At 36.6% G+C, this 26,180-nt stretch overlaps 1 protein-coding gene across 2 annotated transcripts; it reads left to right on the forward strand.

Moving 5' to 3' along the window:
• Positions 1-581: 581 nt before the first annotated feature.
• Positions 582-4,591, forward strand: LOC121213785 (calcium-dependent protein kinase 32). Of its 2 annotated transcripts, none has more exons than XM_041086883.1 (8): positions 582-1,648; positions 1,949-2,072; positions 2,191-2,334; positions 2,594-2,746; positions 2,871-2,986; positions 3,098-3,265; positions 3,578-3,808; positions 4,167-4,591. In XM_041086883.1, the coding sequence occupies exons 1-8, from the start codon at positions 1,133-1,135 to the stop codon at positions 4,320-4,322; spliced, it is 1,608 nt and encodes a 535-aa protein (XP_040942817.1). In that variant the 5' UTR covers positions 582-1,132; the 3' UTR covers positions 4,323-4,591. The 2 variants fall into 2 exon arrangements, with proteins under 2 accessions (XP_040942817.1, XP_040942821.1); XM_041086887.1 differs by having other exon boundaries at positions 612-1,648; positions 4,159-4,591.
• The last annotated feature ends 21,589 nt before the right edge of the window (positions 4,592-26,180 follow it).

Here is a 26,180-nt window from a genome sequence, read left to right on the forward strand (position 1 = left end):
TGAGCAAAAAAAGTACAGGTATGAAAGTGGACCTATTTGATGAGTTCAAGAGCCAAAATTTATATTGTTCCAATTCTAAATGTAAAAAAAAATAATAATAATGGAGAATTGGACCATAACTTAACAAAAGAAATACATGTACAAGTAGTTTTGCATAGGTTACAATATGCTATATAAATCTTTATACTTTTAAAATTTTAAAATTCAGATTCAAATGTTAACATTGTTAAATTTATTAAACCTAAATTTTGAGATTTGAAAAATAAAGAGATTAGACTCTTGAAAATGAAAATTCATTAATTAAATTTTAAATTTTTAAAGATTATAAGTTGTTATGAGATATTTTAACTTTTGCATAATTTGTTTTTTTTTTCCTGTTATTATAAGATAAACAAAAATCTACACAAAGCTTGACTTTGGTCTCCAGAAATCTGTTTCGGATTTTGTTAAGGATCTTTAAAAGGTAAATTTGAAGTTTAATATTAGGTAAATATTATTAATATCAAACGACTTTGCTTAACTAGAGTTGAAAGATTTGTTGAAGGGAGTAAGGGTAGTTTTGACTTTTCGTTGAGAAAAAAAACATTGAACAAAGAGAGGATTCTGAAGGAAGTATCTGAGAAATAGAACAACTTTGAACCTCTTCTCTCTCTTCCAAATCCCATGGTGAGGTTGGTTGGTGACTCTTTCTTCTTCTTCTACGGTTTTGAATATATATATGTATATATGTTTAAAAGAAAATCCTTCTTTATGTTTATATTTTTCACTCCTCAATTTTTCCTTCAGTTCGTTGCTTAATTTCCCATAAAAAATTTTACCCAAATTTTATTTATTTATTTCTTCTTTTTTCTCCATTTGGTTCCTCAATTCAATTTTCTTGAAAATCCAGAAGCAAGGTTTCTATCTCTTTCTTGGAGAGCTTCTTTTTTTTGTCTATTTGAAAAAAACAAGAGTTGTTAGATCTCAAAGCCTGGATCTTTGAAAGCAGAGCCTTCTTTTTCCTCCTTTTTTTGGTCTAAAAGTTCATCTTTTGATTTTCTTTTTGGCTGCTTTGGGTTTAAATTCAAAAACCAATTTCAGCAACAACAAGAAAAACCAGAAAAGATCTTACATTAAGTTATTGGGTTATTTCATGGGAAATTGTTGTGCTACTCCATCAACAACAGCTTCTCATGAGAAGAAGGAGAAGAAAGGAAAAAAGAAGCAAAATCCATTTTCTCTTGATTATGGTCAACATGACCATGGCAACAGAGGCCATAAGCTCACGGTTCTAAATGATCCAACTGGGAGAGAGATTGAGCCAAGATATGAACTTGGGTGTGAGCTTGGGCGTGGTGAATTTGGGATCACATATCTTTGTACAGACAAAGAAACGGGGGATACTTTTGCATGCAAATCAATATCAAAGAAGAAGCTAAGGACTGACGTTGACATTGAGGACGTAAGAAGGGAAGTTGAAATCATGAAGCATTTGCCTCACCACCCAAATATTGTTACCTTGAAGGATACTTACGAGGATGACAATTCAGTCCATTTGGTTATGGAGTTGTGTGAAGGTGGTGAGTTGTTTGATAGGATTGTTGCAAGAGGTCATTACACTGAGAGAGCTGCTGCAGCTGTCACCAAGACCATTGTTGAAGTTGTTCAGGTATTTTCTTTCCCTTATTTTTGTGTTTATTCCTATACCTTTTGGTTGATCTTGAATCTTCTCTTCTTATCTCATGAATGTACAAGTTTAGGGTTTCAAATGACTTGCTAAACTAGTTGCTTGAAGTGATTAAACTGAAATGCTACACAAAATTTTGGGTTTCAAATGCTTGCTTGGACCTAAAGTTTAGGGTATTCAGTTCTGTTTAGATTCTCCATATTCTCCTAGTATGTGTACTTTGTTTCACTATGCCTTAAATTATGATCTTAAGTTAATATTTGTGCATTTTTGTTGTTGCAGATGTGCCACAAGCATGGTGTGATGCACAGAGATCTCAAACCTGAGAACTTTCTGTTTGCAAATAAAAAAGAGACAGCGGCATTGAAGTCGATTGACTTTGGTTTATCAGTGTTCTTTAAACCAGGTAATGCCATTTTACAAACATGATATCAAAAACTTTTTTTCCCTTTGGTTTAAGTTTTCACCTATTAGTTTCATCCTTCTATGTTGATCTATTGAAATTTGAATATTTCCCCTTGCAGGTGAAATATTTACCGAGATAGTTGGAAGCCCCTACTACATGGCTCCTGAGGTGCTGAAAAGAAATTATGGACCTGAAGTTGATGTTTGGAGTGCCGGTGTTATCCTTTACATCTTACTTTGTGGTGTCCCACCTTTCTGGGCAGGTTCGTATTGATTTATAGTTAAAGAATCGCTGTTCGAGTAATGAGAACTGTAATTAAGAACTGCAATGCTCCACCCCTTCCCAAATGAATTCATTTTTTACACAATTTTTCCTTCACTTTTGCAAATAGTCCTATTTCCACCATATGTGATAAATACTGATGGAATTTGATATGCCTTCCTTATATATTTTTGTTTGTTTCCATCTTACATTTTTATTCCATCTCTTTTTCCTCTCTAACTTTCCTTCTTTCTATGCAGAAACGGAACAAGGAGTTGCGCAAGCAATTTTTCGCTCTGTTATAGATTTTAAGAGGGATCCTTGGCCTAAAGTTTCTGATAATGCAAAAGACCTTGTGAGGAAGATGCTCAATCCTGATCCTAAGCAACGACTTACAGCTCAGGAAGTACTAGGTAGGTTTTAGTTCTAATGATATAGGTTTTCTGTTGAAATTTTTAGTAGTTTCCAGTAAAAGTTTATTAGCAAAATTGTTTTGCTTTATGTGTGAATCCTAAATCAAATTGTTTCTTGCTTCAGATCATCCTTGGTTGCAAAATGCAAAGAAGGCTCCAAATGTTTCCTTGGGTGAGACCGTGAAGGCAAGGCTCAAGCAGTTCTCTGTAATGAACAAGCTCAAGAAAAGAGCTCTCAAGGTAATGCTTCTGGCTTTTTTGTTGGGCAATAGAACCTAAATAAAGTTTCCACTCATTGCTTGTTAACCTTTTTTCCCCAATTTTGCTTATCTGGAAATCTTGTATTGACAGGTAATAGCTGAGCATCTCTCTGTGGAGGAAGTTGCAGGCATAAAAGAGGGATTCCAATTGATGGATACTGCCAATAGAGGCAAGATTAACATTGATGAGTTAAGGGTTGGGTTGCATAAGCTTGGTCATACCATTCCTGATGCAGATCTTCAAATACTAATGGAAGCCGTAAGTTCTACCTAAGCTTGCATTATATTTTGTATTGTCATTGATATTTGGCGGCACAGACATGTAAATGTGTAACCATTATGCTATCAGTTTCTTAGTGCAACTGTTCGCTCTTTTATCGAGCCAATATTCCACCCTAATCTAGTTTTATAGAAATCAATGGGTCAATATGATTTCTCTTATGTTTGCATCCATCTGTGGTCATTGTCATATCTCGTTTTAGAACTTTACATGTGCATTGTGAAGATTATCCAACTGTTTGCAAGAAGAGTAACTAACTAAAAATTTATTTTTTAATGTTTTTCTTCACAGGGCGATGTAGATAAAGATGGATATCTGGACTATGGAGAGTTTGTTGCCATTTCAGTTCACTTGAGAAAGATGGGCAATGACGAGCACCTTAAAAAGGCCTTTGAGTTTTTCGATCGAAACCAAAGTGGTTATATTGAGATTGAGGAACTAAGAGATGCCTTATCCGACGAAGTTGAAACAAACAGTGAAGAAGTCATTAGTGCCATCATGCATGATGTGGACACAGACAAGGTTAGACGGATTTTCCCTTTTTTGCTCCCTTACCTTGGCATGTTTTTTTTTCTCCGAGATGTTCATATTCCTATCACATCTCAAGTAGGATAAATACTGAATAAGCCCGAAACTCTGTTTAAGCTTGTAGCTTTTAAACCGGGAAGGAAAATGAGAAAACAACCATAATCTCTCTCCTGAATCCATGATTTCATTTAATCTTAACATACTTGATGCTGTGAATCATTGCGGGAAGAAGTTGAAAACATATCATTGTCACTTTAAAGCTTTTATTAATTTTTCTGAAACCCGAGCAGTGTAAATTCATTCCCATGCATATGAAACCATGCTGAAAGTATATTTGATGGAAGTACTGCAGGATGGGAGAATAAGTTATGACGAGTTTGCAGTGATGATGAAGGCTGGTACGGATTGGAGAAAAGCTTCAAGGCAATATTCTCGAGAGAGGTTCAACAATCTGAGTCTGAAATTGATGATGGATGGATCATTGCAAATGAACAGTGAGCCCAGATGACCAAACACCATTGACAAAGTTCTACTAATGAAAAATGGCTGTTGATTTCAGTGTTACTTTTAGCTGTTATTTTTTTCTTCTTTTGGGTCTAAAAGAAAAATCCTTATTCATACCCTTAATTAGGGTTTATTAGGATTGAGCCATGCCAAGGGTGGTTCATGCGTTGGAAATTGCAATTTGTTTTTGCTTGTTTTATGTACTTAGATTTGGGTTCAGAGTGTTTGGAAATGGATATATGATTTATATGGGTATATTATATATTAATACAATTTAGATTGATGTAGAACCATAGCTGATGCTATGATAGATGTTCTTTTTTTTTTCTTTTTAACCGAAAAGGCTGACATTTACTTGAAATTGTATTTCAGATATGTGTTAGGTGTGCTGGTAATGGTCCCAATTATCTCAAATCGATGTCTAATGAGTTAAAAACTGTGTACTATTATTTTGTCAAATCATATTTAGAGAATAAAAATCTTAACAAAAATATGAATTTGGATTTATAAAATTTTAAGTCTAGATTAAATTCGTTTTAAAGTAAAATCTAAAGTAACTAAACTTTCATTTATCTCATAATCTGCATTAGCTTGAACTGTCCAAGAACTCAGCGGACTAGGCCCATCCCAAATTAGAATATTTAAATATTTTTAAAATTAAATCTAATTATAAAAAATGTATGTTTAAGTTTTTATTAATATTTTATATAGTAACGAGCTTTTCAAACTGGCCTAAGCTTATTTTTCTGAACCTAGTTCTGACTCGGGCTTTTGTCTCCCCTTTTTATCAATCTAAACCCAAGCCCTCCTTTATTTCTTCTGTTGCCACCTCCGTTTCCCGCCTCCATCTCACTCACGAGCCACCCCTATCAAGATAACCAAATTATATTCTAGTTTCTTGATAAAAAGGTCCAAATAAACTTAAATGATTTTGTTTTTGATAAAAAACAAAACTATACATCAACTATGATTTAATGTGTAATCATATGTATAAACTTTGATTTTGTGCAATTCTATACATAAAATTTTGATTTGATCTAATTTTTATAAATTATTAACACAATTATTGATATATTATTTTATATTTATATATCGCATACATAAGTATAATTATATTTATCTAATATAAAAATGAATTGATGTATTTATTTTTAAAATGTATATGATTATCAAAATTAAAGTTTCAAGTATATATTTGAACTACAATTAAAGTTTCACGTTTATAATTGCAACAAATTAAAATTCATGTATACAAATTACATATTATGTTGGAAAATATGGACATCGCAATATATAGTAAGGGTAATTACATGTTATTATTTACTCTCATGATAGGTTAGTTCAAATTAAAAGTGATCTAATTTGGTTAAGACTTATTGGGCTTTAATTATTAAATAAAATATAGATAAAATATGTGTAGATACTCTAGTAATTAAGTTCTAATTAATTTCTAATTAATGATGGGCTAATTAGGAATTAAGGCTAATGTGCCAAAGTTATATATATTAGGGTTATGATCCCCAAATTACATACAAGCTAACTTTTCTAATATCCCATCTTTAGAAAAGAGATAGTCACATTCTATAGATTACTTGTGTGCTAATTTGGACTATCAAAACCCTAAGATCAGTAGATTTCAAGAAATCAATAAATTTAGGTACGCTTCCGCATTTACTTTTGTTCTTGATTTATTATTGATTATTTGACATGATAGATCCTGGTTTACAGTTCTAATTTTATATTAGATATTATTTATTGGTATTTGAACCTCGTCATGTTGAATAATTGAGAACGAATTGATTTTTTATTAGTTTGGATTGATTCGTTTTTCAGATTTTATAGATATGATATTTCAATTATATATAATGTTGAATCTTTGAAATTCTAGATTTTTTTTTAGGTTTTGATTAATTATGATTCAATCTTTTTAGGGCCATTTTTAATTTGATATTCGTTCAATGTTGAATTTTTGGATTAATATGAATTTATCATGGCTTTTCACTTTCGGTTAGAAAACCTAAACTATACTGGTGTTGGTTTTAAAGGAAAAATCTATTAAAAAAAAGTTTTGATTCTTGAAGGAATCAGGGTAAGTTTTAATGGAATTGAAGCCTGACAATTGAATTTAAAATATGAATATATTATTAATGTTTCAGCAGTCTTACTTTGGTGTTTTTTTTAATGAGATAAACATGTATATATATATATATAAAGGCTTTGCTTGTGTTATATTTTCTTTTTAATAAAACAAACGAGAATTAGATTTGGTTTTGAAGTGCATTGAATGCAGGCTGTTTCTTTTTTCTTTAGTCGATTATTATATATTTTAAAGAAATCGTAGACATATATATTTTGAGTATTCTATAGCTTCAATTATTATTTGTTGATTCTCTAGATTTAATTATGCTTCAATTTTCTTTCATTGTTAATTGATAATGAGGAATTAAGTAAACTTATTATTCTAGAATTTTCAAAACTAAGAATCTTGCATTCTTGATTTCATGAAAGTTGGTTTGACTATTATTCTTCAATTGCAATAATATGTGTTAAACTATTAGAATCAAATTTTTAATTATGATTATCTATGGTAATATATTTGAAATTTATGTTTCGAGTATTAGGAATAATAGATTTGAGTTTTTTATATTGTTATATGGTGGCTATGAATTTTCATAAGTAGTTGTGCATATGAAGGATTTTATACAATTTGAGATTCTTTTTATATTTGATGGTTATGGATTTTTTTTCTAAGTATTTGTGTGTATAAAGAAGTTTTATAATAATGTTTTTAGTCATGAAAATAAATTTTAGTTTACATAAAATATGTAAGGCAAGCTAGTATTATTTTTCTATTATTATAATTGTGTGTATATATATTATATGCGTATAAATGATTTTGAGGATTAATGCATGATTATAGTTTGTGTGAATATGTGTTTATAACTATTATTCAATAAGATATATTTTATAGTTTAATTGGTGAAATTAATTGTAACGCCCTAATTTTTGGGAATTCTGTGAATGTTGGCATAGGTTTAATTATGTTAGTGGGCCTCTAGAAGGCCCAAGCTTAAGATAGAACCCGGCAATTTTAGTTAATTTTTGTTCCATAAGAAAAAGGTGGTGAAATTATGAAATAGGACCTATGTGAAAATGTTTGAAAATGCTATAGGATAAATTGAAGTGGCCAAATAAATAGGAGTGCAAAATAGGAGGATTTGCATGACAAACCTCCCATTTTACATGAAGTGGCCAGCCATCATGTTGTTGTAGACAATATGAGCACTTGATATCCATAATTCATGGTACAAATTGATAATGGGTTAGGTAAATGTTCCATGATAATGGATTAGGTAAATATTCCATGATAATGGGTTAGGTAAATGTTCCATGATAATGGTTTAGGTAAATGTTCCATGATAGGCATTTCAAGTCTTTTGTATTAAAGAATTAAATGGATGAAATATGAAATTTTATTAAAAGAAGAAGGGGTGAAAAGAACAAAGCTTTATCTATCTTTGTTCATCATAGCCGAAAGTTAGAGAAGAGAAAGGAGAGGAGAAAGCTCTTGAATGTTTGGTCACTTGGGGAAGAAAATTGAAGGTAAGTTCATGGTAGTTTGCTTCTATCTTAATGTTCATGAGTTCTTCTTGATTCTACCTTAACTCTTGAAGCATATTTTGGTTTTTAGTTGTGTTGTGAGCATTTAGTCATGAATTAAAATGAAGGAAATGGTTGTTGTTTCATGTTCTTTTGATGAAAAATGGAAGATAGGTGAAGTTGAGCCAAACAAATGAGCATGCATGTGCCTTAGATGCTAAAGGGAAAAATCGGTTAACATGTTGTGCTTTAAAATGATGAAATGGAGATTATACTTAAGTAAAATCATAGATATGTGATGATTGATTGGTGATATACATGTTTAAATAACATGCATGCAAGGTAGGTGTGAAAGAGTGATTTGGTAATAAATCTGCTTGGGACAGCAGCAGTAACGTGACTTTGGAAAATCACCATAAATTGTGGAAGATGAATTAGAAGCTGAATAAATTATGTAATTAAATATTATTGAGTCTAGTTTCTAATGAAATAAACAAGAACATATTTTGAATTCTATACAATGAGAAATTTGATTCGTAATGAAGAGTGGTCAGATTAGTCAAATAGTGAAACATGGGAAACTTTGAGAAAAATCTGGTATTGATTGGCTAAACCAAAAATTCTGAAAATTTTATGGATAGAATATATATAAGTCTATTTTCAGGGAAAATTAACAGCACTTGATTTGGAGTTTCGTAGCTCCAGTTATAAATGATTTAGTGACTGGTGCTGAGGAAGACAACTTGCAGTGAAATTATGATTATGTGGTAAACACTGACAAAAATTTGTTAATGAGTTGCTTATTGATTTCTTATAAGCTTACTCTGATCTGTAGGTGTGGTTGGCCGAATATTGTAAGAGGTTAATACGTAGTTCGTATTTGAATAGTTAGATTAACGTGTTAGTAATCCAATTGTAGGCGGTTCGTGTGTGGATCTCGTTAGCATATCGTCGCAAATAGGTGTGTAACTAACACCCTCTTATCGGCAAAAGTCGAAAAGCCGAAATGCCGAAAACCAGTATTTTGTAGATTTGCGAGTGTGCGAATGCTCGTGAGGTAAATCGATTAATGTTTTTGGTAAGCTACAAAATTTGGACTACAAAGTGCATGATTTCTGTGCCCTCGATATTTTTGGGCTTAATGGGCCAAAATTGGAATGATGGCCAACGGGCCCAATTCGGTAAGAACCCTCGGTACGTGATTCTATTAGTATGTGAAAAGTAGGAATATGCATGAAAAACCCTAAAATAGATAAATTACTGAAATACCTTTAAAAGTGGAAAATTTACAGTTTTACCCCTAGTAGATAAATTACCGAAATACCCCTAGGGTTAAATTGACCTAAATGCATGTTTGACTGTTGTTATTTATTGCATGCCATGTTGTTATTATCTGATGCATGGGATTGGGATATTGACGGAGGAAGTACTGAAAGTGGCTTGTCCACGTACTGGAGGCTTTGCCTCAATTTATTGTTAACTGAGTAGCAAGGTTGCAACTGTGGAGTGTTGGGCTGGGTGGGTTGAGCTATTCCCCACATGGAGTGTAGGGCTGGTACGGGTGGAGTGTAGTGGTTGGTGGGTTGAGTAGTCTCCCCAAATGGGATTGCATATGTTATTGATGTTGCATGTATTTTGAAATGGGCCTATGGGCCATACTGTTATCTGAATAAGGGGCTAAGGCCCAGTTTATTGTAATCTAAAAAGGGCTCTGGTCCAGTACCACTGTTACTTGAATGGGCTTAGGCCCAATAGGCTTGAGCTGACTTGGGCTTTGAATGTGTTTTTCCTTGCACACTGAGTTTCCCCAAACTTACCTTTTTTATTTTCATCCACGCAGGAAATCCCCAACCATAGTGGGCTTGGAGCTGTGAGGGAATTCGGAGTGGCCACCCGTTCTGAAAGTTTGATTTTCTTCTGGTGAACTGGACATCCTTTTATTTACGTTTGAAGTTTTGGGTTTTTAAATGTAATAAGGCCACTTAATTATTTTTGATGGTTTTAATATGTATTACTAAGATAGGTATTACTTATTTTAACTGTTGAAATTGGATAGCTTTAGGGCGCGTTTTCAAAAACAACAATTGATTTCAAAATAACACGACAAACAAGCAAAGCTTCCGCAATGAAAGTATTTTCCAAAATTAATCACTTTTCCTAAAAATGACTTAATCAAATCGGTTTCCTAGAAATATCCATGACGTTAAGGTGTGGCAATGGCGGTATGCATGCCTAGGATTGGATCCGAAGGGAGCTTGGTACTTAAGCAGTCCGATGGACTCACTACCTCTTTTCCGGTTTCCTACCTTGTGCACAGCTTCCATTCACTTTAACCTATAATGAAATTATCTTTTAAAACACTAAGTAAGTTTTTCTGGATCAACAATATAAAATGTTTTGAACGCTTTGATGTGGCATGTCGGATCCGGTCATAACGTCTGGGCCGGGTTTGGGGTGTTACATTAATTTTTGATGGATATCATTGAAGTTGTTAATTTTTTTTATTTTTTATTTTTACTATGGTTATATATTCAATTTTATGGGTGCTTTGGTGCAAACTCATGTCAAATCTATACATATTTAAATAATTTGGTTTTAAGTTTGGTTCTATAATATTAGGTTTTGACATCTTATGGTTCCAAATATTTGGTTAAATTATGATGATATGGTTTATAGTATGAATTGTGGGATATGCCAACTATTATGATTTTTGTTTTTCAGATTTATTGGCTTGAAAATATTTTTCAAGTATACATGTGAATACCTGTTTAATCATAAATACAACTTTGGATTTACATGGTAAATTCAAGGTAAGTTTTTTCTGTTTGATTATGAAAACATGTATATGCGTGAATTGCTTTGGTGTTTTTGTCCATGTCAAAATTATGAATACATGTGCTTGTTAATTATTTGGCTTTGAACATTACATTATTTCTGTTTGGTTTTGATATATATGATTTTGGAACAAAAAAAGAAAAACTAGTCAAAGATTAAGGTTTTCGGTTTTTTTATTGCATTATTGAAACAACCTTATTTTTGGTTATTCGGAGTCTATAAAACAATAAAAAATAGTTTTGACATTTGAGTATGGGGTAAATTTTAAATTTGAATATTGGTATGTTTATATATATTTTAAAATAACTTAATTGAAGCAATAAGTCACCAAAGTGATTTTTTTTTGTATAAATTATTTTGTTTTACAATATAAAAGGTTGTGTGCATGTAACTTAAATTATGTTAATATTGATTGGCCCAAATGAAGGTTAATAATGTTACATGTGCAACTATGGTAATAAACATGTGACAATTATTTGGTTTTACATCTGAGCAATAAATTGGCTCAAAGGAAAATTTATGGTTCGACATGTTCTTATTGTTAATGTTTGATTATTACACCAATATATCACTTACAAGTTAATATTTTGTCCAAAGATAAAATATTAATGGAGTGTCCGATATCTTAAGATGAGATTTACATTTATTCAAATTATTTTGGTTTAAACTTGAAGTCTTATGTGAGGTTGTTTATGATTTATGATTTATTCAACTATTATTATATTTACCAACATCATTGTATGTTGTTTTTGGATAAATATATATACATACATATACTATTATCTTTTAATTAGATTGAAAGATGAAAATAAGATAAATATTTTGAAACAAATAAATTCAGATTTTGGCTTTAGGTTTTAATTAAGGATGTTTAATATTTTAAATAGATTAGTTGAAATAAAATACTGTTAAAGTGACCTCTTTTGTGTAGATTAGTTTATTTAAAATATCAAGATGATTATATGTTTTTGTGATTCATGCGTTTATTAATTGACACAAAGGTAAGTTAATATTTGGTAGAATTTCAACGACATCTGTGTTGATAAATGTTCGACAATTATAAAGTACTTTATGTGAGCAATATGTTAGTCCAAAGATTAATTCATTGTTTGATATAATTTATTCTCAATATTTGATTACTACAACAAGAGTATTGCTTACTGTTAATATTACTGTCCAAAGACTTGATATTAATATTGTGTTTGGTATCTTAAGATGGGTTTAGCCATTATCTTGAATTTATTGTTTACTTATGAATATTGATGTGAGCTTATTTTTATTTATTTTTTATTCTATATTTAGCTAATTCATCTTCTACTGCCATTGTAACACCCCAAATCCGGCCTAGACATTATGGCCGAATCTGGAGATGTCACATGATAGGGTGTTTGTAAAATAAGTTTCTATTATAAATCCTTTCCGTTTTATTACTCTTGTCGACTCCAAAATCACTTACTTATTTACTCAATTGTTTTAAAACTCAATTCATTGTGAAAGCTTTAGAAATCATTTAATTTATGAAAAACCGAGTTAATCGGGTAGATCCATCCATCTTAAAAAAAACCTTTTGTTTTAGTGAAAACCATTTGTTCGTTGTGTAACATCCCAAATTAGGGTTTAGTCGAAACAACAGTTTTGAGACCACAAATCTGAAATAGAAATAATTATTTTATGATTATTTGATGGTCCATGATATTATTGCATGGTTGTGTGAAATTTTCATGAAGAAATTCTATGTCTAAAGTGTCTAATTTGAAGTTAGGTGCTAATTTGAATAAGTTGCAAAACTTGTGTTCTAGAAGCTTCAAGCATGAATTTGCATTGGATTATTAATTAGAGGTCTTTAAATAGCAATTTGACCAAGTTTTAAAAATTTGGACAAAAATGGGCATGAATAGAAAAATTTGAAAGAAAGGCTTAAAGGACATTTTTATCATTTGGTAAATAAAAGAATAAAAAGGGAAAATAAGTCAAAAATTTGTTCATTTTCTCCAAGTTCTAGTTGAAATTTCCAAGAGCCATAGCTAGGGTTTGGTTCAACTTTTCAAGCTTTATTGTAAGTGCTCCCTAGCCCCGTTTTTGATGTTCTTTACATTTTTGAGATCCTTGAAGCATGATCTATCCATTTCTAGCCATATTTTGAAGTAGGGTTCATGTATGAAACTTGACCCATGTGTGACATGTTTGTATTTTGATGTTTAATGAAAGAATAAGAAAGTTTGACGTGTGATGAACATCTTTTACTAAGTGATTTTTAGTGAAAACACCTAAAAGGAAATTATTTGTAAAATGTGTAGAAATGGGTAGTAGAAATGTGATTTAATGGGAAATGTGGGCTGATATGAGTTAGAATATGAATCGTCTAGGCTTGGGTAACCAAGAAAATGCATGTATTTCATTTTACGAGCCTAGGGACTAAAGTGTAAATAAGTGAAAAGTTAGGGGTAAAAAGGTAATTTTACCAAAGTATGTTTTATAGGATGATTTTAACAATGTATGCATTAAATAAGTTAAATTTGGCATTATAGATAAAGAAAAACTGAGATTCGAGTCTTGATCAGGGGAAAAACAAAGTTTAAGAGGATTAGACTCGTTCCTACCATTTTGTACTGAGGTAAGTTCATCTGTGAATAATGCAATATGTATCATGTATAATACTTTGTTATTTTGTAAATTTAAATGCTATATTGTTGATATGAGTAAGCCTTGATTCCTTCCATGAGAAAATTGTAACGCCCCAAATTTTTTGGGAATTCTGAAAAAGTTTGTAAAATTAAAAGTTCTGTGTTCTACTTGTTAAGTGTAGGTTTAATTGTGATAGTGGGCCTCTAGAAGGCCCAAGCTTAGGATAACCCGGTAGTTTTAATTAATTTTAATTCCATAAGAGAAAGGGGTTCTGGTAAATTGGGCTTTGAGGAATTAATTGTGTAAAATAGATCACAAGGAAGCAGGTGGTGAAGTGGCATGTGATGCCACAGGGAAGGCTATAAGTGGCGTGTGGAAGCTAGGGAGGACCCAGGTTCAAGTCACATTGATAGCAAAACAAAGGATTAATTTTTATGAACAGAAAAGGTAGGTAATGGAAATGAAGTGAAAGAGTGTTAACAAGAGTTTGAATTGCTCAGGAGATGGAGCAAGGAGGGGATAAGGGAGAGAAATTAGGAGCTGATTAGGGAGAGATGTGTTGGATGAATGTTGAACTCTTAAAGAGCAAGATGTGGTCGGCCAAGGGATTCTTTAAGGGGGCGAAAATTCGGCTAGGTTAAGGAGCTAGTATAAATTCGGCACTTAGGGTAGTTGGTGCCGTTTCCTGACTTTTCTCCTCATCTTTTCTTTTCCCTTCTCCTCATCAACTTTTTTCTTCATCTCCTTTCCTCCATTGCTGAACCTTCCTACCATCTTGTTCATCTCCATTTTTCCCTTCAACCGTTTCAAAACCTTCATAGCCTTTGGCCATAAAAAGCCGAAATCCCGAAAGCTTGATTCTTTTTGTGCCGATTTCTTATAACCAAAACCACATCTCTTCTCTTCATCATTTGCGGCCGATTCACCAGCCCTCTAAAACCTCAAGTTTTGACGACAAGACCATAGCAAAACCCTCTCGTTTTACCTTTCTAAACACAAGTTGCAAAAAGCCGAAAACCCCACATTAAAAGGGACTTGGCCGAATACTAAAGTAACTGAAAGATCAACTTTTGTTATCATCTGAGGGCTTAGATCTACATCGGGATCGAGTCGGAAACTCATTGGAATCAGTCACTAAGGAATTGGTGGTAAGTCTTCTCTAAAACTTAGTCTTCTTACATATTTTAGGAAAAACCGAAATCCCTAAAAGTTAGGGAGGTTGTCGATTTGGACTTGTAACCCTGAGGGGTCGTAATAACTATTTTTTTTGGTAATAGTGTGATTTAGAGGCGGTTTATCAAGGGCTTGGATAGGTGGAACGATCGGATCTTTGGAGTTAACCATCTTTCGGCAGTAAGTTAAGAGCAATAAGGGTTTTAGGCATGTTTGGCCGAATGTGGTAGGGGACTATATGCTCAATCTTATTTCGATATTTGGAGTAATATTAAGTGATTCAATTGTAGGCTGTTCATGTGTAGATCTCGTCGAGGAAATCCCAAAACAGGTGTGTAACTAACACCCTCTCATAAGCTAGATCGACAAAAGCCGAAAAGCTGAAATACCGAAAAGGCGGTATTTTGGGCACTTGCGAGTGTGCGAATGCTCGTAAGACGTATGGGTAATTATTACTGGTAATCAAAAGTGATAAAACTGCAGTACGCGCGATTTCATGCGTTTTGATATTTTGGGTTTAATGGGCCAAAACAGGGTCAATGGGCCAACGGGCCCAATTCGGTAAGAACACTCGGTAAGAGTTTCTGGCTAAACATAATGGCTACGATATGCATGAAAACCTTAGAAATAGTTAGATGTACTAGAATACCCCTATGTATGCAAAATTACCATTATACCCCTATGTATGCAAAATTACCATTATACCCCTATGTATGCAAAATGACCTTTATACCCCTAGGGTTAATTTTGTCTGAAAAGCATGATGAATTAAATCTGTATGATGTATGCCATGAATGTATATCTGTTGCATGCGGACATGGGTTATATTATGGAGGAAGCGTCCTGGTGGCTATGCCACAAATTATCTGTTCTGGTGGCCCTGCTACATATATCTGTTCTGGTGGCACTGCCACAAAATATTTGTATCTGGTGACACTGTCACATTTTCTATATCTGGCAGCCATGCTGCATATTTCTGTGGCGTGTAGCGGTTGGGTGGGTCAAGTAGTCTCCCCTCATGGTGAAAGGATGGTATGGGGGTGCACATGGTTATATATGGTTGGGTTTCTGCATAAGCATGATATATCTGTTCTGATCTGTTCTGGGCCTATGGGCTTTATTCTGAAATCTGTTCTGGGCTAAGGCCAACTTATTCTGTCTCTGTGGTTTGAACTGATTTAGGCTATGGTTGGGTTGAATTACACACTGAGTTTCCCAAAACTCACCCCTTATTTTCAGCCTCGCAGGTAATCCTCAACCATAGTGGGCTTGGAGCTGTGAGGGATTCGGACTGGCCACATGTTTCTACGAACCTGGTTTCTTTCTGGTGAACTGGACGTCCTTTTAATTTCATTTATGGTTTTGGGTTTTAAGTGTAATAAGGCCGCTTAATTATTTTTATGGTTTTGTTTTACTTTTATTATTTTATTTTATTATGATGAAAGAAAACTATGATAACTAAGGTAAATGGGTTAGTTTTAGGACGCGTTTTCAAAAACATTAAAGGATTTCAAAATAACACAATTACAAGTAAGACTTCCGCTAAGCAAACGTTTTCAAGCTTAATCATTTTCTTAAGGTAGACATAACCAGATGGTTTTCTCAAAATTATACGAGTCGTTAAGGTGTGGCAATGGTGGTGTGCATGTCTAGGATTGGATCCGAAGGGAGCTTGGTACTTAAGCAGTCCGACGGACTCACCTCCTCTTTTCCTGGTTTCCTACCTGGTGCACAGCTTCTATTCACTTTAACCTACTTTTAAAAGTATCTTTTAGAACACCAACTAAGTTTTCCAAGCTAAGTAATACGGAACGTTTTGAACGCAACGATGTGGCTCACCGGATCCGGTCCTAACGTCTAGGCTGGGTTTAGGGTGTTACATTTAATGGTATCAGAGCCTAGGTTGCGACAACTCGGCTGTGGAATTGGTTACAAAACGAAGATTTTGAAAAAAAAATCAGTTTTTTTAAAAAAAAAATCTGGACTCCTGAAGGTGGCATTCCGAATCTCCGGCCCAAGCCTGTAAGTATTCTGAATTTTTCTGAATATATTCTGAATTATCTGTCTATACTGAAACTTTACTAGAATACTCTAGATAGGATGCTACTGAAATCCTAGAAAAGCTTGCTAAAAGACTGAGACTGTAGCTAGACATCGATTCTGTGAAAACCAATTCTGAATTACTATCTGAATCATGAAATATCTGTAATAAACATTGGAATGATATTAATGCATAAAATTCGTAATCACATAATACGATATGAGTACGCGAGTAGCTCGAGGTAGAGGCCGTGGACGAGGCCAAGGAAGAGCTCGAGCGGGATCTTCGTCTTCAGGATATATGCCAGCGGCAGAAGCACCGGTACCTTCGGCAACGGAAGTGGAATCACATGATCGTGGTACCGGGGATGATGCCCTGTCGCAGGCAATGCTTCGAGTTCTGGAAACGGTTACTGGGGCAAGTTCGGGCAACAGAATTCGAGGGTCAATTTCTGAACGACTCCGGGGTAACGGAGCGGAGATCTTTAGGGGTGTATCTGGCGTAGCCCCGAATGTGGCAGAATATTGGTTGGAAGCCACGGAACGAATTATGGATGACTTGGATTGTTCTGTGGAGTAGAAGAAGCTGAAGGGGGCCGTATCGTTCTGCGAGATGAGGCTTATCAGTGGTGGCTCACCGTGAGGGATGGAACCCCAGCTGATAGGGTTACTTGGGAGCTGTTTAAGACAGCTTTTAAAGGAAAGTACGTCGGGGCAAGTTATGTGGATGCCCGTAGGAAAGAATTCCTGAATCTGGTCCAAGGAGGCAAAACTGTTGCTGAGTACGAGGCTGAATTTCTGAGGCTGAGTAGGTATGCTGTGGGAATAGTTGCTACAGAGTATGAGCGTAGCGTTCGCTTTGAGGATGGACTCAGAGATGACCTTAAGGTGCTGATTGCTCCGCAGAGGGAGCGCGACTTCGCGGTTCTGGTGGAAAAAGCTAAGATTGCTGATGAGGTAAAGCGTACTGAGAGGCAGAACCATGAGAAAGATCGGAACCGTTTCCAGAGGGATTCTGGACCTTCGGGTGGAGCAAACAAGAATGTCAAAAGGGCGAGAGTGGAGGAGCCAGTTCGAGCCGTTCCGATGAATGTGGTTAGACCGCCAATCTGTGGGGACTGTGGTAAGGTACACCTGGGTGAGTGTAGGAAACGTTCTGGTGCTTGTTTCCCATGCGGATCTATGGAGCACAGAGTTAAGGACTGTCCACAGAGAGCTGATCAGACTCAGGTTGCTGTACAGATGGTTGTTCAACCCATGAGAGGTGGACCACAACCACCGAGAGGACGTGGACAAGGTAGGGGCAGAAATAGGAATGGAAATGGTCGAGGTCGAGGGGCGCCTGGCAGGGGAGCCGGAAATGCTGAGGCTCGAAAGCCAGCGTTGGTGTATGCAGCTCGTCGTCGAGAGGAGGGCGACGCACCTGATGTCATAACTGGTACGTTTTTAGTTTCTAATATGCCATATACTGCCTTGGTGGATATTGGATCTACTCATTCTTATGTTGCGTGTGCCATATCTGGGTCTTTGGGAGTGCATTCTAAGAAGATAGTGAGTGGGGTATCTGTGCTAAGTCCCTTGGGTCACTCGGTTAGGGTAGACAAGCTGTATAAGGATGTACCCTTAGAAACTCAAGGTAGGATCTTTCCTGGCGATAATGGAGTTACCGTTTGGAGAGTTTGATCTCATTCTGGGAATGGACTGGCTTGTTAAGCATAAGGCGACTCTGGACTGTGCTGCTAAGCGAATGGTGCTAAGGACCACGGAAGGGGATGAGGTTATGGTGATAGGTGAACGAATGGACTATTTGTCTAATGTGATATCGGCATTGAGGGCTGAAAAGTGGATTCGGAAAGGTTGTGAGGCCTATTTGGCATTTGTAAGTCAAACAGATGTAGAGGGGCTGACAGTGGATAAGGTTAGGACTGTAAAAGAGTTCCAAGATGTCTTTCCGGAGGAGCTTCCGGGATTGCCTCCAAACCGAGAAGTCGAATTTGGAATCGACCTGTTGCCTGGGACAACACCAGTGTCTATTGCACCATATAGGATGGCACCGAAGGAGTTAGTGGAGTTAAAGGCGCAAATTCAAGAATTGTTGGATAGGGGTTTTATTAGGCCAAGTGTGTCTCCATGGGGAGCACCAGTGCTATTTGTGAAGAAGAAGGATGGGACGATGCGCATGTGCATTGATTATCGCCAGTTGAATAAACTGACAATTAAGAATAAGTACCCTCTGCCAAGGATTGACGATCTGTTCGACCAGCTTAAGGGAGCTTCTGTATTTTCCAAGATCGATCTTCGATCTGGATATCATCAGTTAAGGGTCAAGGAGGCAGATATTCATAAGACAGCATTAAGGACTCGTTATGGTCATTATGAGTTTCTGGTTATGCCATTTGGACTAACAAATGCTCCTGTAGCATTTATGGATCTGATGAATCGTGTGTTCCAACCATTTCTGGATCGGTTCGTGGTCGTCTTTATTGATGATATTCTGGTATATTCTGAGACCGAAGCAAAACATGATGAGCATCTCCGTACTGTGTTGCAAGTGTTAAGAGAGAATGAACTTTATGCGAAGTTCAGCAAGTGTGAGTTCTGGTTGAGGGAGGTAACCTTTTTGGGGCATGTGGTCTCTGCAGAGGGGATTAGAGTGGATCCTCGAAAGGTTGAAGCAATTTTGGAATGGAAGCCACCTAGGTCGGTTTCAGAAATTCGAAGTTTCCTAGGGTTGGCAGGATACTACAGAAGGTTTGTGAAAGGTTTTTCTGTGATGGTAGCACCTCTCACAAAACTCATAAGGAAAGGAGTACCGTTTGTATGGACGGAGAAGCAGCAAGAAGCTTTTGAGAGGTTGAAGAAAGTTCTGACTGAAGCACCTGTGTTAATTCAACCAGAGTCTGGGAAAGATTTTACTGTGTACAGTGATGCATCACACGTAGGTTTGGGTTGTTTGTTGATGCAAGAGGATAAGGTGGTTGCTTATGCGTCTCGACAACTTAAGCCTTACGAAGGGAACTATCCCACTCATGATTTGGAGTTAGCAGCAGTGATCTTTGCACTTAAAATCTGGAGACATTACTTGTATGGAGAAAGGTGTATTATATACACAGATCATAAGAGTCTCAAGTATTTGCTGACTCAGAAGGAACTGAACCTTAGGCAAAGGAGATGGATCGAGTTGCTTAAGGATTATGATTGTTCAATCGAATATCACCCAGGCAAGGCTAATGTGGTAGCCGATGCTTTAAGTCGTAAAGCTGTATCTGATCTGAGAGCAATGTTTGCTCGTCTAAGTCTGTATGATGATGGAAGTCTGTTGGCTGAATTGCAAGTAAGGCCAACCTGGGTGGATCAGATTAAGGAAAAGCAGTTGAAAGATGAGTCTTTGGTCCCTCGTTTTCAACAAGTTAAGAAAGGAAAAACTTCTGAGTTTGGGTTAAATGATGATGGGGTTCTGTGTTTTCGAGGTAGAATTTGTGTTCCAAAGGACTCTGACTTGAGACAGTCAATTTTGAAGGAAGCTCATGGGGGACTTTGTGCCATGCATCCTGGAGGGAATAAGTTGTACCATGACTTGCGAGAACTGTATTGGTGGCCTGGACTTAAGCGAGAGGTAACGGAATTTGTGGGGAAATGTCTGACATGCCAGCAAGTGAAAGTTGAGCATCAATTACCTTCTGGATTATTGCAGCCAGTAAAAATACCACTTTGGAAGTGGGAGAGGGTAACCATGGACTTTGTGAGTGGACTACCCTTGACACCATCGAAAAAAGACTCGATATGTGTGATTGTGGATAGGTTGACCAAGTCGGCTCATTTTATACCTGTTCGCACAGACTTTTCTCTTCAGAAGTTAGCCAAGTTGTATGTGGCGGAGATTGTGCGACTGCATGGAGTTCCGGCTTCGATTATCTCTGATCGGGATCCTAAATTCACATCTCGGTTTTGGCAAAAGCTATATGAGGCGTTGGGAACGCGATTGAACTTTAGTACGGCTTTCCACCCCCAAACTGATGGTCAGTCGGAAAGAGTTATTCAGATTCTGGAAGACATGCTGAGGGGATGTGTTATTGATTTCCGAGGTAGTTGAGAGGATTACTTGCCTTTGGCAGAGTTTGCATACAACAATAGTTATCAGTCGAGTATTCGAATGGCACCTTATGAAGCTCTGTATGGGCGAAGGTGTCGAAAACCTAGTTGTTGGACTGAACTGGGGGAGCGACAAGTTCTTGGACTTGAGTTGGTGGCAGATACTGAGGATAAGGTCAAGTTAATTAGAGATCGGTTAAAGGAAGCCTCTGATAGGCAAAAGTCGTATGCAGATCTGAAGCGTAAGGAGATTGAATACTCAGTGGGCGATATGGTCTTCTTGAAGGTTTCACCTTGGAAGAAGATACTAAGGTTTGGTAAGAAGGGCAAGTTGAGTCTGCGGTTCATTGGGCCTTATCGGATTTTGAAGCGAGTAGGCCCAGTGGCTTATCAGTTGGAATTGCCTTCAGAGTTAGATAGGATTCACGATGTTTTTCACGTCTCCATGTTAAGGCGCTATCGTTCTGACTTTACTCATGTCGTGCCGGTTGCAGAAATTGAGGTGCGAGCTGATTTGACCTTTGAGGAGGAGCCTGTACAAATATTGGATCGAGACGTTAAGGTTCTGAGGAGGAAATCTGTACCATTAGTGAAAGTGCTTTGGCGTAACCATGGCAGAGAAGAAGCTACTTGGGAGCCAGAGGAGGCAATGCAACAACAATACCCTCATCTGTTCAGGTCAGGTAAATTTCGAGGACGAAATTTCTTTAAGGAGGGTAGAGTTGTAACGCCTCAAATTTTTTGGGAATTCTGAAAAAGTTTGTAAAATTAAAAATTCTGTGTTCTACTTGTTAAGTGTAGGTTTAATTGTGATAGTGGGCCTCTAGAAGGCCCAAGCTTAGGATAACCTGATAGTTTTAATTAATTTTAATTCCATAAGAGAAAGGGGCTCTGTAAATTGGGCTTTGAGGAATTAATTGTGTAAAATAGATCACAAGGAAGCAAGTGGTGAAGTGGCATGTGACGCCACAGGGAAGGCTATAAGTGGCGTGTGGAAGCTAGGGAGGACCCAGGTTCAAGTCACATTGATAGCAAAACAAGGGATTAATTTTTATGAACAGAAAAGGTAGGTAATGGAAATGAAGTGAAAGACTGTTAACAAGAGTTTGAGTTGCTCAGGAGATGGAGCAAGGAGGGGATAAGGGAGAGAAATTAGGAGCTGATTAGGGAGAGATGTGTTGGCTGAATGTTGGACTCTTAAAGAGCAAGATGTGGCCGGCCAAGGGATTCTTTACGGGGGCAAAAATTCGGCTAGGTTAAGGAGATCGTATAAATTCAGCACTTAGGGTAGTTGGTGCCGTTTCTTGACTTTTCTCCTCATCTTTTCTTTTCCCCTCTCCTCATCAACCTTTTTCTTCATCTCCTTTCCTCCATTGCCAAACCTTCCTACCATCTTGTTTATCTCCATTTTTCCCTTCAACCGTTTCAAAACCTTCATAGCCTTTGGCCATAAAAAGCCGAAATCCCGAAAGCTTGATTCTTTTTGTGCCGATTTCTTATAACCAAAACCACATCTCTTCTCTTCATCATTTGTGGCCGATTCACCAGCCCTCTAAAACCTCAAGTTTTGACGACAAGACCATAGCAAAACCCTCTCGTTTTACCTTTCTAAACACAAGTTGCAAAAAGCCGAAAACCCCACATTAAAAGGGACTTGGCCGAATACTGAAGTCACTGAAAGATTGACTTTTGTTATCATCTGAGGGCTTAGATCTACATCGGGATCGAGTGGGAAACTCATTGGAATCAGTCACTAAGGAATCGGTGGTAAGTCTTCTCCAAAACTTAGTCTTCTTACATATTTTAGGAAAAGCCGAAATCCCTAAAAGTTAGGGAGGTTGTCGATTTGGACTTGTAACCCTGAGGGGTCGTAATAACTATTTTGTTTTGGTAATATCGTGATTTAGAGGCGGTTTATCAAGGGCTTGGACAGGTGGAACGATCGGATCTTTGGAGTTAACCATCTTTCAGCAGTAAGTTAAGAGCAATAAGGGTTTTAGGCATGTTTGGCCGAATGTGGTAGGGGACTATATACTCAATCTTATTTCGATATTTGGAGTAATATTAAGTGATTCAATTGTAGGCAGTTCATGTGTAGATCTCGTCGAGGAAATCCCAAAACAGGTGTGTAACTCACACCCTCTCATAGGCTAGATCGGTAAAAGCCGAAAAGCTGAAATGCCGAAAAGGCGGTATTTTGGGCACTTGCGAGTGTGCGAATGCTCGTAAGACGTATGGGTAATTATTACTGGTAATCGAAAGTGATAAAACTGCAGTACGCGCGATTTCGTGCGTTTTGATATTTTGGGTTTAATGGGCCAAAACAGGGTCAATGGGCCAACGGGCCCAATTCGGTAAGAACACTCGGTAAGAGTTTCTGGCTAAATGTAATGGCTACGATATGCACGAAAACCTTAGAAATAGTTAGATGTACTAGAATACCCCTATGTTTGCAAAATTACCATTATACCCCTATGTATGCAAAATTACCATTATACCCCTATGTATGCAAAATGACCTTTATACCCCTCGGGTTAATTTTGTCTGAAAAGCATGATGAATTAAATTTGTATGATGTATGCCATGAATGTATATCTGTTGCATGGGGACATGGGTTATATTATGGAGGAAGCATCCTGGTGGCTATGCCACAAATTATCTGTTCTGGTGGCCCTGCCACATATATCTGTTCTGGTGGCACTGCCACAAAATATCTGTATCTGGTGACTCTGTCACATTTTCTGTATCTGGCAGCCATGCTGCATATTTCTATGGCGTGTAGCGGTTGGGTGGGTCGAGTAGTCTCCCCACATGGTGAAAGGATGGTATGGGGGTGCACATGGTTGGATATGGTTGGGTTTCTGCATAAGCATGATATATCTGTTCTGATCTGTTCTGGGCCTATGGGCTTTATTCTGAAATCTGTTCTGGGCTAAGGCCAACTTATTTTGTCTCTGTGGTTTGAACTGATTTAGGCTATGGTTGGGTTGAATTACACACTGAGTTTCCCAAAACTCACCCCTTATTTTCATCATCGCAGGTAATCCTCAACCATAGTGGGCTTGGAGTTGTGAGGGATTCGGACTGGCCACATGTTTCTACGAACCTGGTTTCTTTCTGGTGAACTGGACGTCCTTTTAATTTCATTTATGGTTTTGGGTTTTAAGTGTAATAAGGCCGCTTAATTATTTTTATGGTTTTGTTTTACTTTTATTATTTTATTTTATTATGATGAAAGAAAACTATGATAACTAAGGTAAATGGGTTAGTTTTAGGACGCGTTTTCAAAAACATTAAGGGATTTCAAAATAACACGATTACAAGTAAGACTTTCGCTAAGCAAACGTTTTCAAACTTAATCATTTTCTTAAGGTAGACATAACAGTCGGTTTTCTCAAAATTATACGAGTCGTTAAGCTGTGGCAATGGTGGTGTGCATGTCTAGGATTGGATCTGAAGGGAGCTTGGTACTTAAGCAGTCCGACGGACTCACCTCCTCTTTTCCTGGTTTCCTACCTGGTGCACAGCTTCTATTCACTTTAACCTACTTTTAAAAGTATCTTTTAGAACACCAACTAAGTTTTCCAAACTAAGTAATACGGAACGTTTTGAACGCAACGATGTGGCTCACCAGATCCGGTCCTAACGTCTAGGCTGGGTTTGGGGTGTTACAAAAATGATGGATACTATGTACATTGAGATCAACATTACGAACAAGTCCGACAGTGATGCGATAAGTATGAAAATCTCGTTTGAACCTTAGGAATAGTTTAGGATACAAGTGACTTGTCACTAAGAACTATATGATCTGAGCTCATGAGTTGTGGTTTGAGTTCATGATATATGTGACACATGTTATGGGGTTCCGGGTACTGGTCTTGTATGTCTATGGTGGCTGGGTAGTCTGGCATTTGTTGTAGATACCAGACAGCTTGTGTGAGCAGCTTGTGTAGCTACATCCTAACCGATAGCTTGTGTGAGCAGACCCGTGAGTAGCTCGAAAGCAAGCGACATGTGATATGTGATATGAGGTAGCGATGGCTACAAATAGGGCACTTAGGTGCAAGAATTTTGATATATCCGATGGTATTCCAAGTGTTCAATGGGTAGTCCAAAGAGAAGTTCAATAAGTAATTTTGATGAATACATCTAAGACGAGGAAGTAAGTTGTTATATGCAAGCGGGCACATGTATGTATATCAAACTCATGAGAACATCATGGGATATGATGAATTTGTGGTAAGTATATATATATACATATATATAAATATGAATAATAAGTTTAAGTGATTTGATATAAAATGCAAGATTATGTTCATTATGTTAAATGTACGATTAATGTTTATTTAAATTGCATTTTATTTGCATGTGAACTTACTAAGATTTAAAGCTTACCCTCTTTCCTCTTCCTTTCCTTATAGTGTCGCTAAGCTAGCTCGGGGATTGGAGGACGTCGGAGTTTTCAATCACACTATCAATTGGAAAATTTGGTATAGTTAGATTCAACATTTTGAATATGGCATCTATAGGGACTTGGTCTTTTTGTTATATGTCATACTGATTAGCCAAATGTGTTGGCTCATGAAGATATTATGATTCATTTTGTATATGGCCATGAGAGGTGGCTCATATTAATTATCTGGGTTGTAACCCTAATCAATTAAGGATGCATGCATGCAAATGTGTTATTGCTTTTTGTGGTTGCTTGATGGATGTGTGATGAAGCTTGTGATTATTTGTGATAATGAGTGTGATGGATGACATGTATGCTTAATGGATGAAATATGGTTAATGTGTAGGGCAATAAATGTGGTACAAATGCATAACTTGGAAGAAGGATAGCAAAGATAATTATCCATGAAATTGGTGTGGAATACCTTGGGTAAACCTACTAACTTGAATATGTTATACATTGACTTATTAAAAACATAAAATGTCTATGTTTCATATGATAAATGTGCCATGTTGTATGCCATGAAGTGGTTTAAATGCGTGAGTGCTTATGGGTGGCAAATGACTTAGAAAATAGCTTAGAACTTGTCCACACGGTTTGCCCCATGGGAGTGTGGTTCAGCCGTGTGTCCTCTGCACCCTAATTAATGCAGAACAGAATGCCCAGTAGTAAAAACACGGGCAGAGACACGACCGTGTGTCTCAGTCGTGTGGAGGACACAACCTCAGGACATGGACGTGTACCCAGGTCGTGTGAAGTATGCACTTAATTTTGAGAATTTAATTTGCCACACGGCCTAAGCACACAGGCGTGTGCTGTGGTCGTGCGACCTTATTTTGCTGATGGCATCATAGTCAGAGAGTTACACGGGTGTGTCCCAAGCCACACGGGCGTCTGCGACCACACGGCCTACTCACACGGACGTGTAACTCTCCAAAACAAGAAAATTTTCTAAGTGTCAAAAAGGTTCTGAAAGTTCTCGGTTTAGTCCCGAACCGCTTTCGATGTATGTTTTGGGCCTTGTAGGCCCTTATAAGGGACAAT

This window comes from Gossypium hirsutum, chromosome A02 (genome assembly GCF_007990345.1).
Source record: "Gossypium hirsutum isolate 1008001.06 chromosome A02, Gossypium_hirsutum_v2.1, whole genome shotgun sequence".
NCBI lineage: Eukaryota > Viridiplantae > Streptophyta > Magnoliopsida > Malvales > Malvaceae > Gossypium > Gossypium hirsutum.